Consider the following 16,916-nt stretch of genomic DNA (forward strand, 5'->3'; position numbering starts at 1 on the left):
CTTCTTCACCTCTGTCTCTTAACCCTCTTGTCTGTTTTCTTTTGTTCTCTTTATTGCTGTTACTTCGTCCTACTCCCCTCCTCTTATGGTACTCTTAATTTAAGTAAGAAGAATTTAACCACAGGTACTTGAACCTCAAAACAGCGTTAATAATTAGTACTAACAAGATGACATAGTCCATTTCAAGAGAATTAGAGGTCGTTTGGTAGAGTGTGTTAGTAATGCGTTAGTTAATACAAACATGCGTTAGCTTTGTGTATTAGTAATGCTTTTTTTGGTACACTTTTTCAACCTATGTATAACTAATACAAGCATTAGTTATACACTCTATTTGGTATTATCCTATGTATAGCTAATGCATAGAAAATCATGACATTAGCTATACAAAGGCTATTAATGCATACATTAGCATGATTAAAGACAAAATTATCCTTAAAGTCCCTTAAGTTAAAGAATATGGAGGACATTTTTGTAAACAATTAAATTTCTTAAATATTATACAATGCATTTTAATTTTTAATACACCACACCAAACAATGCATAAGAAATAATCTCTGTATAACTAATGCTTGTATTACTAACTCATGCATTACTAACCCCTACATTACTAACCCCTACATTATTAATGCACCTTATTTAATATTATTCTTATACGCTCTACCAAACGACCCCTTAATAATAGATATGTACTCAATGCCAATTGTAACTAACTTGCAAGCAAATTCCAACTTGTAAACCAAGTTAAACATTCGATTCTTCTCAGAGACAAGTAGCGCAAGAAATATCTCTTATGAATCACCGAGTATCACTTCAGACAAGAGAATCTAGGATTTAAATTTTATGAGTATAACTTTTAAGGTTTTTAGCATTAAATCCATTATATTTTTAAAGTTGTGGGTTCAGACCTATCATTTGTTGTAATTTTATTGAATTCATATATATATATATAAATTTATGCTTCATATTGGAAGTATTGAGTTCAGATGAACCCGACGGTCAAACTCTACATCCGCCCCTGTATCACATGACTAATTCCATATAGTTTGATATTGAGGTATAGCTGATTAACTGATTAACCTATTTTTGAGGTGAAACAGTTTGATATAGCTGGAAAAGAAGGATATACTTACAAACAAGAGAGCGAAACTGACCTACCCAAGAGAGAGAACGCAAGAGTAACTCCCCTCTATAAAAACAAGGCCGGAAGAAAACAATTTCCCACGGTCTTATTTACCAAGCTCGGGGACTAGGGGAGCATTTTAGGAATTTGAGGTATCCCTAATTAGCATTCAGCCGCAACAAGTCAAAGATTGAGTCAGGCAAGCTAAGACCCTAAGATCAAAATAGGTTTAATATTGCTGGTTGTAGACTGCAAATGATAGCTCAAACTAGCCAAAGGGAGGGGATGAACAACAATAATAGAAGCGCGCACACACACACATCTCATAAAATATTCAGTCGCAAACACATATATATTTAGCTCTCAAAAGTAATATTAATATTATACAGCAGCACTTTGAATCTCTAGGCTCCACTATTGACGACTCAAATTAAATCACCCACAACATTCGAATAAGACAACAATTGGAGAATGTGTATGGACATGTTATTGAATCAATATAGATTTTCCCCCCTTAGAAACTGAAAATCAACGCTCTGATTAGCATACACTTAACTTCAGTAAATCTGTGAAGTTCGTTATTGCAAAGTTCTCAAATAATAAATCCTTCACACAAATTATATATCTGCACTTTTCTTATTGTTTATGTTTTTCTTATTTCTTACATATGAACATAAATACTTTTATTGTTCTCGATCAAGAAAACACAACCTCGCAGTGTTGTCAACTCCCTCAAGCTGGTTTGGTTTGCTTTGACTTCAAATGTCTCTCTTAACGAACCGCAACAACATTTCAAAAGTTAAAAAAGAAGATGCTTTGTAATTTGAACAATTATCTATTCAATTATTTAGGTGGTTGAAAAACACAACTAGACCTTGGGATTTCCCACCAGAAAACCCTTTTTAGTACCACATGACATGAGAGCTAGTGGTGAGACTTGAGAGTCATGAGATTAATTAATGCATTGTTTATCAATGGGGATGGGGTCCATATCCCCCGGACCCCCCTAATTAATCTCTTTTATTCCTAAAAACTTGTTTAAATTTAGGGCTTTATCTTAATAAATAAAAATATACTACTATATAATAATGCAATTGACAGTGATCCTTACTAATATTAAGGAGGGATTAAAATCAGAGTTGAGAAAAATTAATTGAAAAGGATGGAGAGTTGGACATGACAGAGAATAGAAAGAATGAGTTATTGGCTTTCAATTCTACTTCCTCCTTTGAAAAGACGTGTACTCTAAAGAAGGAACAGAGGTGGACCCCACTTATAGGCCCTACTCCAACGTTGAAGAAACTTTAGTTAGGGGCCCACCTTTTCTAGTTTCTCTTCCTTTTCATCACGCCATCAATTCTCTTTCCGGCCGTCGTTTTCTTGCTGCCATCCCCCATTTTGCTATTTCCCCTCCTTAAACCCCAAAAACTTTTTTGTTTTTTCTAATAAAACAAAAAACAATGTGTCACCTACCGTTTTAATTGTAAATTTCTTTCGATATTTTAAGCTATACCTAGATTATGGTATATAATGTTTTAATGTGTTTCTAAATATGTAATCTCATTTTAAAAAGTTTAAAAAACACAATTCAATTTAGTATAAAACTTAGATGTTTAACCATAATCTTTATGCTTTGAGTCCAGCAAGACCTTTTGCTAGGGAGATAGATAGTTTGTGAAAATATATTTCTGAATTTTTGAATTATTTATTCATTTATTACAAGCATTTGGTGCTCTTTTTATTTGAGAAAAGATAAAAACAATCGACTTTTTATATTTTAGTCATACCTTATGTGAAATCATCGCAAGTGTATTTACTATTAATTTTATTGAGATTCCCTCGCGTACTATACGTATTAACGAGGGAATCACCTACATGGAAGATTTCAAGATACTTTATATGCTTTAATTTTTGTACAATTTCACTAATTATGGAGGTGTTTAAATTACCTTTATATATAAAAAAACATGTAGGTGTTTAAATTACCAAATATCTATTTATCTATAATAGGAGAGGCAAAAGCACAATATTAAGACAAGTGGCATAATATTAAATTGAAACATGTAATTTTTTTGGACAATTCTCCAACTTTGTTGGAGTTTCAAATTTATTTAAAAAAAGAAGAAGTAAAGGACACATTTTTTTCTCCTGAATTTTAAGTTTTTAAACAATAACTGATTTTACATGGCACAATTAAAGAACGCGTTTTTTTTTCTCTAAAGAAAAATAAAAGTTGACTTTATTTCCTAAATTTTCTCTCCATAACCTAAAATTTTTCTAAACTATCTAACCTCCTGCGTATCACGATTGAAACCCATGACATCCACTTCCATTACTCGGTAATCATTTGCAAACTCAAGAGAGGTTTGCATAGAAACTTCATACCCACAACTTTGATTTTGGCTGTGATACCAACCGACGTTGGCCGTCATTACATCATTTATGGCTAAACATCATTTTGGATTTTGGTTGTAACATACCGCTTTTGCAAAATATGGCTATTCACAGAGGATATAACAATTTTGAAAACTAAAGGTAACATATTCTTCCTTTGGTTTCACATATTTTTGAAATATTTCTTCTCTGCTGCGTCTATGCATTAATTTTCCACAACCCTAAAATTAAGTTTCCAAAAAAAAAGTTGTGGCATTAGTAATGGCGTTTGAACATATAGATAGACAGACAAGTACGTCAGCATCACCTCTAGGTTTGAAGTAATTATATAGTCATTCTTAGTTCAAGCCAAGTGTTATATATAGAACATTCTACTTTGCACTTCAAATGTAAAATTTAACTAAATTTTATGACATATCTAATTTATACATATATTATAGATTTAATTAATTTAAAAAATAAAATACATTCTCCTCTCTTTCCCTATTTATTTTGATTTCACATGTCATTATTATATTGGTCAAAATCTGACCACCCCGACCAGGTTGCCTACGACCCCCTTTTTAGCAATCGGGTAATGAAAGTCAATAAAGTCCACTTCATTTTTCCTCCACAATATCCGACAAATTGAAAAGAGCAACGCCTGGAATCACGACCAGAAAGCACTGCTGGCCCGAGTGCGTCAAGTCACGCTGAGGGTGAAGAGATTTCAATTGTATATATATAGCCCAGAAAGGCTTTCAAGGGGAAGACTTCTCTCCATTTTTTCCACAGAAAGAAAATAAGAAGAATTCATTTTTGTATCTTGTACAGAAAAAAGCAATTGTAATATTCTTTCCTCAGCGACTGAGGAAAAAGGCAATATTGAATCTTAATGAGATTGTCGATATTTTCGTCATCTCCTACACATTTATTATTATGAAATCTCTTGGTCTGAAATCAATTAAGTTTGACTACGATTTACCCCTTCATCTTTGATGGATTTGTTCAAAAAGGTTTCAATATCTTTTGAGTAAAATAATTTGGCGCCGTCTGTGGAGATTTCCTAGTGAAAACTCCTAGTTTTTCCCAGATCAAAGCCGAGAAACACAATCATTCACCAAGAGAAGCACGAAAGGAGAATCTAACTCACGCGAGACATGGGAATAGCGCGTTGAGGGAAGGAGAAACAAATGAATTCACGAAACCTGGAATTCCTCGCCCCATCAGCTGCGAATATCCTAAACAAGGCAAATGATGTTGCAATCCAACCCCCCTCCCCCACCGGACCACTGGACGGGAGCAAAGAACATCTCACCCTCACCTCCCACACTTCGTCAAAGTAAGCACATAAGATCCGCGTGGACGAATGTACGCAAGGACATCTAGATTGAAGAACAAAAATCACTTCGATGCAGCCGAAGCCCTCCCTACCAGCAGCATTTCCGAGCTGAACGACCGGAGTAAGACAGGAAAAGTATAATGCGCGCAGAGTGCAAGCCTATGCGAAACGCTGACGCCTCGTGTCCACCAGTGTTGAACCAACTGATGCAAGCAATACCAAACAAACTGGGACTTCCACAGAAGATGCCAGACCCTCTATAAACTAGAAAGGTCCGACCTCGCTCGAACGTCGACGGTCTGTTATTTTGATAAGTTCGAAATAACACCCTTCAAGGCCAAGGGCCTTCGCCATCAAAGAAAAAGGAAAGGTTCGATCTCGCTCGAATATCGACAGGTTGTTATTTCGATAAGTTCGAAATAACACCCTTCAAGGCCAAGGGCCTTCACCACCATAGAAAAAGGAAAGGTTCGACCTCGCTCGAACATCGACGGGACGTTATTTCGATAAGTTCGAAATAACACCCTTTAAGGACAAGGGCCTTCACCATCAAATGAAAGAAAGGGTTCGACCTCGCTCGAACGTCGATGGGATGTTATTTCGATGAGTTCAAAATAACACCCATTAAGGCCAAGGGCCTTCACCATCAAAGAAATGGGAAAGGTTCGACTTTGTTCGAACGTCGACGGGCTGTTATTTCGATGAGTTCGAAATAACACCCTTCAAGGCCAAGGGGCTTCGCTATCAAAGAAAAGGAAAGGTTCGACCTTGCTCGAACATCGACAGACTGTTATTTCGATGAGTTCAATATAATACCCTTTAAGGCCAAGGGCCTTCGCCGTTAAAGAAAAAAGGAAGGCTCAACTTTGCTCGAACAACGACGGGCTGTTATTTCGATAAGTTCGAAATAACTCCCTTTAAGGCCAAGGGCCTTCACCAAAAAGGAAAAGAGTTTGACCACCACCAGAGGAAAAGAAAAATCGGGACTCGTTGGGCGAGCCTCTATCTCGCTCTAAGGCCATGAACAGTCAGAATAAAAAGTGAAGTACAAGGCAAATAGCGAAGAAGGAAACTTTTATTTAAGCAATGTCATAGTGCGGGCTATCGCCGCTTACATATGACCCAGGCCAACCAATAAAAAAAAGAGAGGAAAGAAGAAGAGAAAAAGAAGACGGAACGAACAGACGACAATCAACAAATAAAAGAAAAATAAAAACAAAGGACATCACTCTTCATTCGGCGCCATCACCGCTATCATCATCACCACTATCATCACCATCTCCACGAGGCTCATCATTATCATCATCCGCACCCCCATTGACTTCGGGTGTCGCCGCATCGTATCCACAGTTGATGCGAGCCTCGTGAGCCTTCACTCGCGCTTCCTCGTAAGCAGCCTCAGCCACGGTGCCCGCCTCCTACAAACTCTTATAGATGTCCCGCTGGGCTTCAGCATAAACCCAGAGCTCATGCACTTGGCGAGGAACGACAGCGGAGGATGACGCAACCTAGGCCTGTAGTCATGCATTTTTCGCCTCCAAGGTCGTGACTCGATCTCCTAGAATCGACGCCTCCTGATCAATCGTTCCAATGCGTTCCTCGAGCCTTGCCTCCCTAAGGGTAGCTGTCACTCTCTCCGACTCCTGTTCAGATTGGAGTACGTGGATGGTGTCCTCCAAGGCCGATGTCGTCGCCAAAGCCTCAGACCAATCACTCTCAATGTTCTCCAAACCGACGACTTTGCTCTCCATCGCGGTCAACTTCCTCATCCACTCTGTACACATCGCCTCAACCTTGACCAAGTTCTGGTCCATCTCTGACTGCATTGACCTCAACCTACCCTACAAATGCTCACACTCCGCCGCGATCCCCTTGCCCAACTCGAGCTCCTCGTCCTTGATGCGAAGCTGCTCCTCGAGTTCGCTCTTACTACGGATCGTTTGCATCAATTCCTGGTCCCTTTTTTTGAACTCCTTATCGAGAACCTGATTACGGGGATCCGTCCTCAGCCGCTCATGCATCTCATGACATCTGTCGCGGTAGCGACGATACTTCTCCAACATCTTTAAGAAAGTCCTTGTCCGGACGTTGGCCCTGCAAATGTTTTCTACCTCTACCATGTATGTCTGAAAATCATAAGGACGAGGTTAAACTAATACTTTCGAATAGGGGAAAAGCCTAAAGCAAAAACAAAATGTAACGTACCCTCAAGCCCATGACGGCTACCTCATCCCTCAACTCAGCATCGGGGAAATCCCGAAGGGACTCATTCTCAGCTTCTAAACATAAAAGGCTAAATTACGGCACCAGATCCTCCCCCTCCGCCAAGAGGTTAACGCTAGAAGGGATCTAAAGAATGTGAGCCGAGCCACCCGCGTGAACCACCGAATGAGTAAGGCCCTCCTCGAACATCCTGACATTATCAGGATCCAGGTATGACTCGGACTCATACTCGTCAACCATCATGCCTTTTCCCCTTTCTGCTGTCAAAGGAGGAGCACGATCCACAGCAGAAGAGGAGGGCACGTCAGAAATCACAACAACGACGCCAGAGGTCTGGTTCTCTACCACGACAAGGCGTTGATCGCCAGTAACAGCAAGGACTTCTGGCTGAGCCACGACGACAGCCGGAGTTTCCGAGCATTGACCGCCAGCGCCAATTTCAACAATCCGCTTTGCCTCTAGGGAAGACGCCGCAGCAACACCTTCTCCTAAGCCCGTCGGTGGAGAATCATCCAGGTGAATCACTGTCGGAGGCGCCATCTCAAACTCTACTCTCTGTCTCTTCAATGGCCCTTCCTCTTCCCCAGTCGACGGTGACTCGTTCGTAGGACGGACGACACTAGTCGGGACCTCGTCCTGAGAAGTGGCCCTCGCTAGAGTAACCTAGGCCGCAGATTCAACCGAAGCAGCCTTCGACGAAGGGCGTGCAGCAAGTACAGCGACAAGACGAACGAATGCGGCCGACTGGCGAAAGGCTAGCTGAGAGGCCCTTGCTCTCCGCACCCTCCCTGATAATGACGAACGATGCATAAGAGGCTAAATAACAAAAAAGGGAGGAAATAGTAGATAAGGACATCATCTCACCTGTAAGAGGCTTGCGTCCAAACCTCTCATGGAAAGTCAACCAGGTACGAACTCCCACTATGTGGGAAGAATGGACTCCACCCATTTGCGAATCCCTTCAACAGGCGGCAGGGGCAATCTCTCAGCTGCAGAAAAACAAAGCAATTTAGCATTCGCGGAAAATGGTCGAACATTTCATTAATTAAAGACGCAAACTTACGCGCAAAGTTCCATCTCTCGAGGAATCCTGTCGGGTCCGCCACAATATGCTCGGTCCACATATAAAAGTAATTTTCATAGAAACGACGATTGGTTCTATCGTCCATCTTCACCACTAGACCCTTTGATCCCCGAGGACGCGCATGAATCATCGTACCTCGAATCAGTTGTGGAGCAAAAATTCTAAGCATATGGCTTAAAGTGACCTCACGACCGGCAAGTTCCGCATATTTGAGTAGCATGAGAAACAAATTGTACAAAAAAGGAGAAAGCTGGGCAGGGCACACCTCGTAGTAGCGATAGAAATCTACCACCAACATGGGGAGAGGAAGTGAGTACCCTACAATGAAGGGGTAGGCGTAGAACACACAATATCCGGGGCGGTCGAAGTGAATTCTATCGTCCCCCTCCGCCAGCCAAATCTCGACAAAACTGGAGATTCCCCACCGTTCCCTCAACTTTACAATTCCCCTTTCCCTCACAACGGAAGCGACGTGTTCCAGCTCTGCTCCACCGCCGAAACTGAAGTCAGTCGCGTCCCTCCCTAGGCGAGGCAGAATTTTATCTACCGAGGGAATCTCCTCATCCTCTACCGCATCCACTTCTCCGGTGGCCTGAACAGAGCTCTCTGTTACCGGATCAACGGCAGGAAAATTATCACGAGAAGAATCGCCAGTCATTTTTAGCAGAAAACTCTCCGAAAAAAGTGATACGAAGAAAAGATTAAAAGTTGTAGTGAGCAAGAAGGTAAGCAAGAATTCAGGGTATAAGAAAAAGTGATATCTGAAGAACTCTTTCAAACGAATGATGAAGTGAATTACTCAAATGACAAGTTCCCCTATTTATAAGAGACATAAATTCCCCGAGCACGAAACCCAAGAGTCGCCATTTGAATTCGATAGGGCACGGTACGTTTCAGTTTCCCAGGTATGTGTGTCATAATGGTGGCATCCACGAACTAACGCTTCATTGCCAACCGACGTTTCAATTTCGAAATCATCGCAACGGTCCACGAGTATCGAAACAACACCTCCACTCCGCCAAAAAGTCCACAAAACGCGACTAAGGAACAAAAAGTTGGGGGTCAGATTCCTCTCGACTACGTTGCAAACATGATCCGTCTGTCGAGCCCGATAAAGGATGGCCTCGACAGATGGAGAGACTAACTGTATTGGTCAAAATATGACCACCTCGACCAGGTTGTCCACGACCCCCTTTTTAGCAATCGGGTAATGAAAGTCAATAGAGTCCACTTCATTTCTCCTCCACAATATCCGACAAATCGAAAAGAGCAACGCCTGGAATCACGACCAGAACGCACCACTGGCCCGAGCGCGTCAATTCACGGTGAGGGTGAATGGATTTCAATTATATATATATAGCCCAGGAAGGCTTTCAAGGGGAAGGCTTCTCTCCATTTTTTCCACAGAAGGAAAATAAGAACAAAGCTTCATTCTTGTATCTTGTACAGAAAAAAATAATTGTAATATTCTTTCCTCAGGGACTGAGGAAGAAGGCAATATTGAATCTTAATGAGATTGTCGATATTTTCGTCATCCCATACACATTTATTATTATGAAATCTCTTGGTCTGGAATCAATTAAGTTTGACTACGATTTACCACTTCCTCTTTGATTGATTTGTTCAAAAAAGTTTCAATATCTTTTGAGTCAAACAATTATCAATTCACACAAAATAAAAGATATAATAATGAAATGATCACAATCAACATAGTAAAAAATATAAAAATTAAAACTTTATATTGAAAATAAAATCTATATTTTTTATTTATATATAATAGGAGAGGCAAAACAATGATCGGATAATAAGTGCATCACCAAAAAAAAAAAATTCTAATTTTGTTTTAAAAAATATATCTTGTATAATATGAGAGGCAAAACAAGGAGAGGATGATAGAAAATTTTCAATTTTAAACAAGCAAAATCTATATATACCAAACAAGAATATGATGATAAGTGTCACCAGAGAACTTCCAATTTTAAAAAATAAATAAATTATAGAAGAAGCAAAACAATGGATATCGATTGCATTTACATGTTCATAAAATAATATCATTACATGTTTATTTGTGTATATTATATTTTTTAAATAATATTTTCTAATGAAAAATTATATATAACATTTTTCGCATAACATGCGGATATGAATACTAGTACGTAATTAAGAGTGGACCAGAGAGAGTAGTTAAAGTGGGGAAATAGCAATTTTTGTGTATGTGTGCATCCCAATACCCAAGTTCATAACTGCAACCTCTCCCTCTTTTTCTTCTTCTTTAAAATAAATATAAATAAATAAAGCACACACTTTCACTTTTGTGTTATCATCAGTTTTCATATGACAGTGAACACATGACTAAAGCCTTACCAAATACAACAACACCTAGCTAAAGGCAACCAAATCACCAAAATCTTCACCACTGAAGCCAAATCGTTTCTGTTTTCGCCTGTAGAGCCATATAGCATCAACGTTTGGCTAACAATAAATCAATTTTCTGCCAAAAAAATCAAATGCTCTGTTTGAGAGAGTAACAAACACAGAGAAAGAAGTATAGTAGGAGCTCTAGCTTGAAAATAAAGAACCAGTTGAGGATTTTACAGATCTCCTATTGTACTGGTAAATTTCTGCTTTCTTTAATTTATTTAATGGGAGTGTCATTTTTGAGTCTCTTTGTTTGGTTCTAGTATTTTGAAGTAGTTCCGCTGTTTAGGGCAAAAATTTCCACCCAATATAGAGACAGTGGTATTAAAGTGGGCAGTGGGCACGTTTATTATGTATTCACATTTTAAATTTCTTTTTTCACTTTTATATAATCGAGCCGAAAGCTAGATCTGCTGATGCTTCATTGAGTGTTACTGTGAAATGTGAGAAACACAGTTAATTTAGCACTATTTTCCTTTTTTTTTTAGGGGGGCTATGGTTTTCTTAGAAGTTGATTGTCACGTCACTTGGGGACTTAAGGTTTTCTATGAGAGCTTCTTGAGGGTTATCTCATTGTGTAATTAATGGAACTTGTTAAAATTATGGAATATTTTGGTAATTGTAAAAATAATAATATTTGCCTAATTGGATGTCTCTTACTACAAAATATCTTTATTACTTACCACATCACATAGTAAAACTGCGCGTTAAAATTCTGAAATTTGAAGATTTTGTAATGTGGTTGTGTTTACTCTAATGTGTTCATAGAGGATGAAGACCTTTTTAGTGAAAAAGAAATCTTTCATGTGCTGTAATACTTGTAATTGAAATGGTCCTAGTAGATTTGATTTGTAGTACAGTCATGTGTGGATAATGTTTTACTGATTTTTGCGCTTTCTTCAGAGCTTTCTTCTGGTGAGGTACCTGTGATGTTAATAGTAACCGGAGATGGAAAGGATACATGAAGTAAAACAACCACCGAGGCAATTCCCTTTAGAGGCTAAGGTGACACATGCCTTTTCAACTTCCAGGAAGGAGATCGGTGTTAAATGCAATGTGCAGGACTTCCGAGATTTTGACTTGTCTGTTCTGAGACAAACATGGAAAGGAAAGACCTCGTATCAGGAGGAAGAGGAACTCATGATAGATGCTGGTTCAGTCAAGCGCAGTGATGATTCACTTGAAGACAGTGGCTCTACTTCATTTCATGGAGCGAGTCATCCTCCGGAACCTGTTGATACAGACCTAATGAGACCAGTGTACGTACCCATTGGTCAGAAAAAAGCAGATGGGAAATGCTTAGTGAAAAGCATGTCTTTGAAGGGTCCTTTCCTAGATGATCTTTCAATCCGGGTTCCTAATGTGAAACCGAGCCCATCTCTTCTTTCACCTGCAGAGAGCTTGGTTGAAGAGCCAAATGATCTGAGTGTAATCTCCTCTCCGTTTACAATTCCTCGTCCATCTCAAAACACAGAAGCAAGTCTGCCTCCTGACTCCGAAGAGAAAGAATGTATTTGGGATGCATCGCTGCCTCCAAGTGGCAATGTAAGCCCACTTAGTAGCATTGATAGTACTGGTGTGGTGAGATCTATGAGCATTGTCAACAGTTGCACAAGCACGTATAGGAGTGATGTGATCATGAGCGATGGCATGCTTAGTGTGGACAGAAACTATGAGAGCACAAAAGGGAGCATTCGTGGGGATTCACTTGAAAGCGGTAAAACTAGCCTTAGCAGAGCAAGTGACAGCAGTGGGCTTAGTGATGATAGTAATTGGAGTAACATTACTGGCAGTGCCAATAAGCCTCACAAAGGAAATGATCCTAGATGGAAGGCTATTCTCGCGATTCGGGCACGTGATGGTATTTTAGGAATGAGTCACTTTAGGTTACTCAAAAGACTTGGTTGTGGAGACATTGGCAGTGTTTATCTTTCTGAGCTTAGCGGGACTCGCTGCTATTTTGCAATGAAAGTGATGGATAAGGCTTCACTTGCGAGCAGGAAGAAACTGACTCGTGCTCAGACAGAAAGAGAAATCCTGCAGTTATTAGACCATCCATTCTTGCCAACCTTGTACACTCATTTTGAGACCGATCGCTTCTCATGTTTGGTCATGGAATATTGTCCTGGAGGAGATTTACATACTCTACGACAGCGACAACCTGGGAAGCATTTTTCGGAATATGCTGCAAGGTATGCTTTTATCATTCTATAGAACTAGAATATGCAGCATAAAAATTATCCTCCCCTTTCACATGTAGTCCTGACATAAGCATAACCCTCTGCTTATTTTGGCATTCCTTAGATGTTATGATTTATCACATCCATTTCTCTTGCACCATCGTTCTGACTTCTGAACATGTAAGCTCTCCCCTGTAGAGGAGAGAGTCCTCTTCATGCGGCCAAGAGTTCGAGCCTGGTGCCCTGACAAACAAAAAGCTCTCCCCTGTAGAGGATATGGTTACTAATATGACTTTTTTTATTAACTCTCGTCCACAAAAAGAATTTCTTTATCTGCCATTAATTGCACCTTTACTTGCCAAAAAAAAAAAGTGATTGTTTCCCATGTCATATCAACTCAGACCAAATTAGATATTTATCACTCTTGGATTTTGATGTTTGTCCCACTCAATCCATATTTGGGATCCTCCCATACCAAATAGTTTGATCCTACTTGGAAGTTTTTTCCAGTCATTGGGTCTTAAGAAGAGAAGGTGGTAAATATGTAATGACATGTCTATTGATATTATTAAAGTCTGGTTAACTAATATTATTAAAGGGCTTTTCGTGCTAACAATCTTCCAAATTTTCTTCATTTGGGAGATTTTAGAATCTTTACCCTCACATTTCTGTTTAAGCTGTTGAGTTCCTTAATCAAACTTTAACAAACCCCGCGTTTCTGCCACAGGTTTTATGCAGCAGAAGTTCTACTGGCGCTTGAATATCTACACATGCTTGGTGTTGTGTACAGAGACTTAAAACCTGAAAATGTTCTTGTGCGTGACGATGGCCACATTATGCTTTCAGATTTTGACCTATCCCTAAGATGTGCAGTTTCACCCACGCTCATAAGGACATCGTCTGGCGATCCTTCTAAAAAAGGAGCCGCATTCTGTGTGCAGCCAGCATGTATTGAGCCCACATCTGTATGCATTCAACCAGCATGCTTCCTTCCCCGTATATTTAATCAAAAGAGCAAGAAAAGATCACCTAAGCCTCGAGCCGAGACTGGGCCTCCAGCTAATGCACTGCCTGAGCTAGTCGCAGAACCTACTTCGGCACGCTCTATGTCATTTGTTGGGACTCATGAATACTTGGCCCCCGAGATTATCAAGGGAGAAGGCCACGGCAGTGCAGTTGATTGGTGGACATTTGGTATTTTCCTGCATGAACTACTATATGGTAAGACCCCATTCAAGGGATCAGGAAACAGGGCAACTCTTTTCAATGTAGTAGGCCAACAGCTCAGGTTTCCAGAGTCTCCTGCAACCAGTTATGCCAGCCGTGATCTGATACGTGGCTTGCTTGTTAAAGAGCCTCAAAACCGACTTGGGGTGAAAAGAGGAGCAACTGAGATCAAGCAGCATCCTTTCTTTGAAGGCGTTAATTGGGCTCTGATACGTTGCAGTACGCCACCCGAAGTGCCAAGACCCATTGAGGCGGAGCTTCCTGCAAAGTTTGGGCAAGTGAACCCTCTTGGGGTTGGCAATACGAGTAAAAGAGTGGTGGGAACAGATGCAAAACCTGGGGGTAAATATCTTGACTTTGAGTTCTTTTAGTTTAGGATATAGAATTCTTGTCTAGGATTGTATTAGTTGATCCTTCTGCAATTGTTTGCTTCTAGTTGTTATTATGCATTCAACTGAACTGCAATACAGAAGAACTGGGGCTTTACTAAACTTGTAGCTGTGAAAATCACTCGCCAATGATATGAGTCAGTTGCACTCTTTTGATTTAATTTGTCCTCACATCTATCTTAATTTTCTTTACCGTTGAATGTTGCTCTAAAATTAGTGTTATACTACATGATCCAAGAGAAAAAATGCCTTGTTATTTCCATGCCATAGGAGCTAGCTAAGAGCCTAAGGGCTTGTTTGGTACGAGGGATAATTAATCCTAGGATTAAATTTGAGATGAGTTTATCCTATGTTTGGTTGGGATAAAATTGTGGTATAACTAATTTCGGGATTAGTTATCCTGGGAATGTAGTGTTTCTTTATCCTTATGGGGTGATGAGATAACTAATCTCGAAATAATTAATTATGAAATAGCTTGTTTCCCAACCAAACAACCTCGATCACACGTGGTATATGTAGACATCGAAATTTTAAGGAATCAAGCCAAATCCTAAATTAAAGATACTACGTGACTCTTGAAATCCTAGGAATCTATTAGGGTTTCTTGGAGATTACTCTACCCTAAATCCTAACTCACACCTATATAAAGGGATATGTATTCCCTTGAAGAGGTGTCTCAAAATCCCATAAACTCTTGGGATATTCACAAAGAGATCAAAATATGGTCGGAATTATGGATAATAAATCAGAGGGATGAATCAAGGGATAAACAGAGTTGTAACATACAATGTTTATCAATAAAATTCTTTTTTCTTTATAGTTGTTTGTGATTGCAGTTTTATTTTTCTCTGCATAAATTTGTTGCAAACAAATTGGCACGCCCAGTTGGACCAATTCTGCCCTTCATCTCTTCCTCCTGTAAATCGAAAACTCCAAGTTTCAAAACCATTTGTTGCGACGGTAGAGTACTTCAAGTCTCGTCTTAAAGTTTCAGCAAGCCTACACCCTGATAAACCTTGAAGTAGAGGGTATTTGTAGATATCGAAATTTGAAGGAATCAAGCCAAATCCTAAATTAAAGATACTACAGGACTCTTGAAATCCTAAGAGTATATTAGGTTTCTTGGAAGTTACTCTACCCTAAACCCTAACTCACACCTATATAAAGGGATACATATTCCCTTGAAGAGGTGTCTCAAAATCCCATAAACTATTGGAATATTCACAAAGAGATCAAAATATGGCCGGATGCTTTTAACAATCAAATAGTTCAAGAAGCTGGAGATCAAATACATTCCCAGGTGGTCTGTATCATCCTACATTCGAGAAATACACGGCTTCAGCCCTCGAATCACGGAGATAATCAGGAGAGAAGAATCAAGGAGAAACGGAATTGTATTCACAATTGATTTGAGTAGTAAAAATATTTTTCTCTTATTTTATGATTGCAGTTTCTTTTTCATATATTGAAAATTAGTTGCAAAGTATGTTAAGGGGTCCTTTTTGTAAATAGAGCCAGATGCTGCGTGGAGTTGTGCTCGAAAACTGGGAATGAAATAGCCAAAAGGAGCATAAAGATTATATTGATGAGACCATGTGTGACAATAATTATGGATCCAATGCAGCATACATACACGTGCTACCCAGATAAATTCTTAAATTTTTATATATAACATACAGAAATGAATATATATACATAAATATATATTTTTCGAATATTATTTTAAGAGCGGATATACAATATCTTTTTCCCTAAATTAATTTTCTTTGTGATTTAAAGCATGTTGTTGGCTTGGCCCAACTTGCATCATCTTGTTAGTGGTGCCCAGGATCAAAGCTAGGGACCCGTTTGTTATAATTTGTTATTTTAAGATTAAAATATTTGAATCAAACATATGAATATATATAATTTATCTTTATCTAACAATTAGAAATGTTAACTTTTTGATAGTTATAATATTATATTAGATAAAATCTTATTGTAAAGAGCCTTTTGCTATGAATATCACTTCCAATTGCTATTTGAATCCTTGTTCTTTTGATCAGTGGCGAACCCAAGTTTTTTTTATGCGGGTTCAATCTTAGAAGTACATAAGTCGTAAAATAGTAGTTGTCAAGTGGGTTCAAATAACATCTTTATACAAAATTTACGCAGCTTTAATTGTAATTTATACATATACACAGTATTGTTTTTTGAAGAAGGAGGTTCAACTCGGGTTCAGTTGAACCCGCTTGCCACCACGTGCGTCCGCCACTGTTCTGATTGATCTAGCTCTCATTAAGTGGTTGTAAAACAATAAAACAGAAATGCACTTAACACCTTGAGAGATTTAGATTCAAACACTTGTTAAACGGAAACAGCCACTTTTAGTGCATTTTTTCTTTTCCTTATTCAACATAAACCTTAAATGCTTTTCAGTTTTCACGCTTTCACTTTAGTAGCCACTTAGTTGAGAGCTCAACTATTGGCTTGTAGGTAAGATAAAGTGAGGAAGGAACTAAAAAGGACAATGTAGAGAAAAAGAAGAGCAGCAGGCCACAAACGTTGGGCCAGATTGTGA

At 39.1% G+C, this 16,916-nt stretch overlaps 1 protein-coding gene across 1 annotated transcript; it reads left to right on the forward strand.

The window, feature by feature from the left end:
- Positions 1-10,362: 10,362 nt before the first annotated feature.
- On the forward strand, positions 10,363-14,517 carry LOC104242707 (serine/threonine-protein kinase D6PK). Its single transcript, XM_009797781.2, has 3 exons — positions 10,363-10,755; positions 11,464-12,752; positions 13,468-14,517. The coding sequence occupies exons 2-3, from the start codon at positions 11,509-11,511 to the stop codon at positions 14,336-14,338; spliced, it is 2,115 nt and encodes a 704-aa protein (XP_009796083.1). The 5' UTR covers positions 10,363-10,755; positions 11,464-11,508; the 3' UTR covers positions 14,339-14,517.
- Positions 14,518-16,916: the final 2,399 nt, after the last annotated feature.

The sequence above is a fragment of the Nicotiana sylvestris genome, chromosome 1 (genome assembly GCF_000393655.2).
Source record: "Nicotiana sylvestris chromosome 1, ASM39365v2, whole genome shotgun sequence".
NCBI classification, from domain to species: domain Eukaryota; kingdom Viridiplantae; phylum Streptophyta; class Magnoliopsida; order Solanales; family Solanaceae; genus Nicotiana; species Nicotiana sylvestris.

Bases quoted from the DNA above. Each gene is read 5' to 3' on its own strand.
- LOC104242707 (XM_009797781.2), top strand. From the start codon at position 11,509: ATGGAAAGGATACATGAAGTAAAACAACCACCGAGGCAATTCCCTTTA. The intron at 12,753-13,467 runs GTATGCTTTTAT...TTTCTGCCACAG, and splicing joins TTTTCGGAATATGCTGCAAG to GTTTTATGCAGCAGAAGTTC.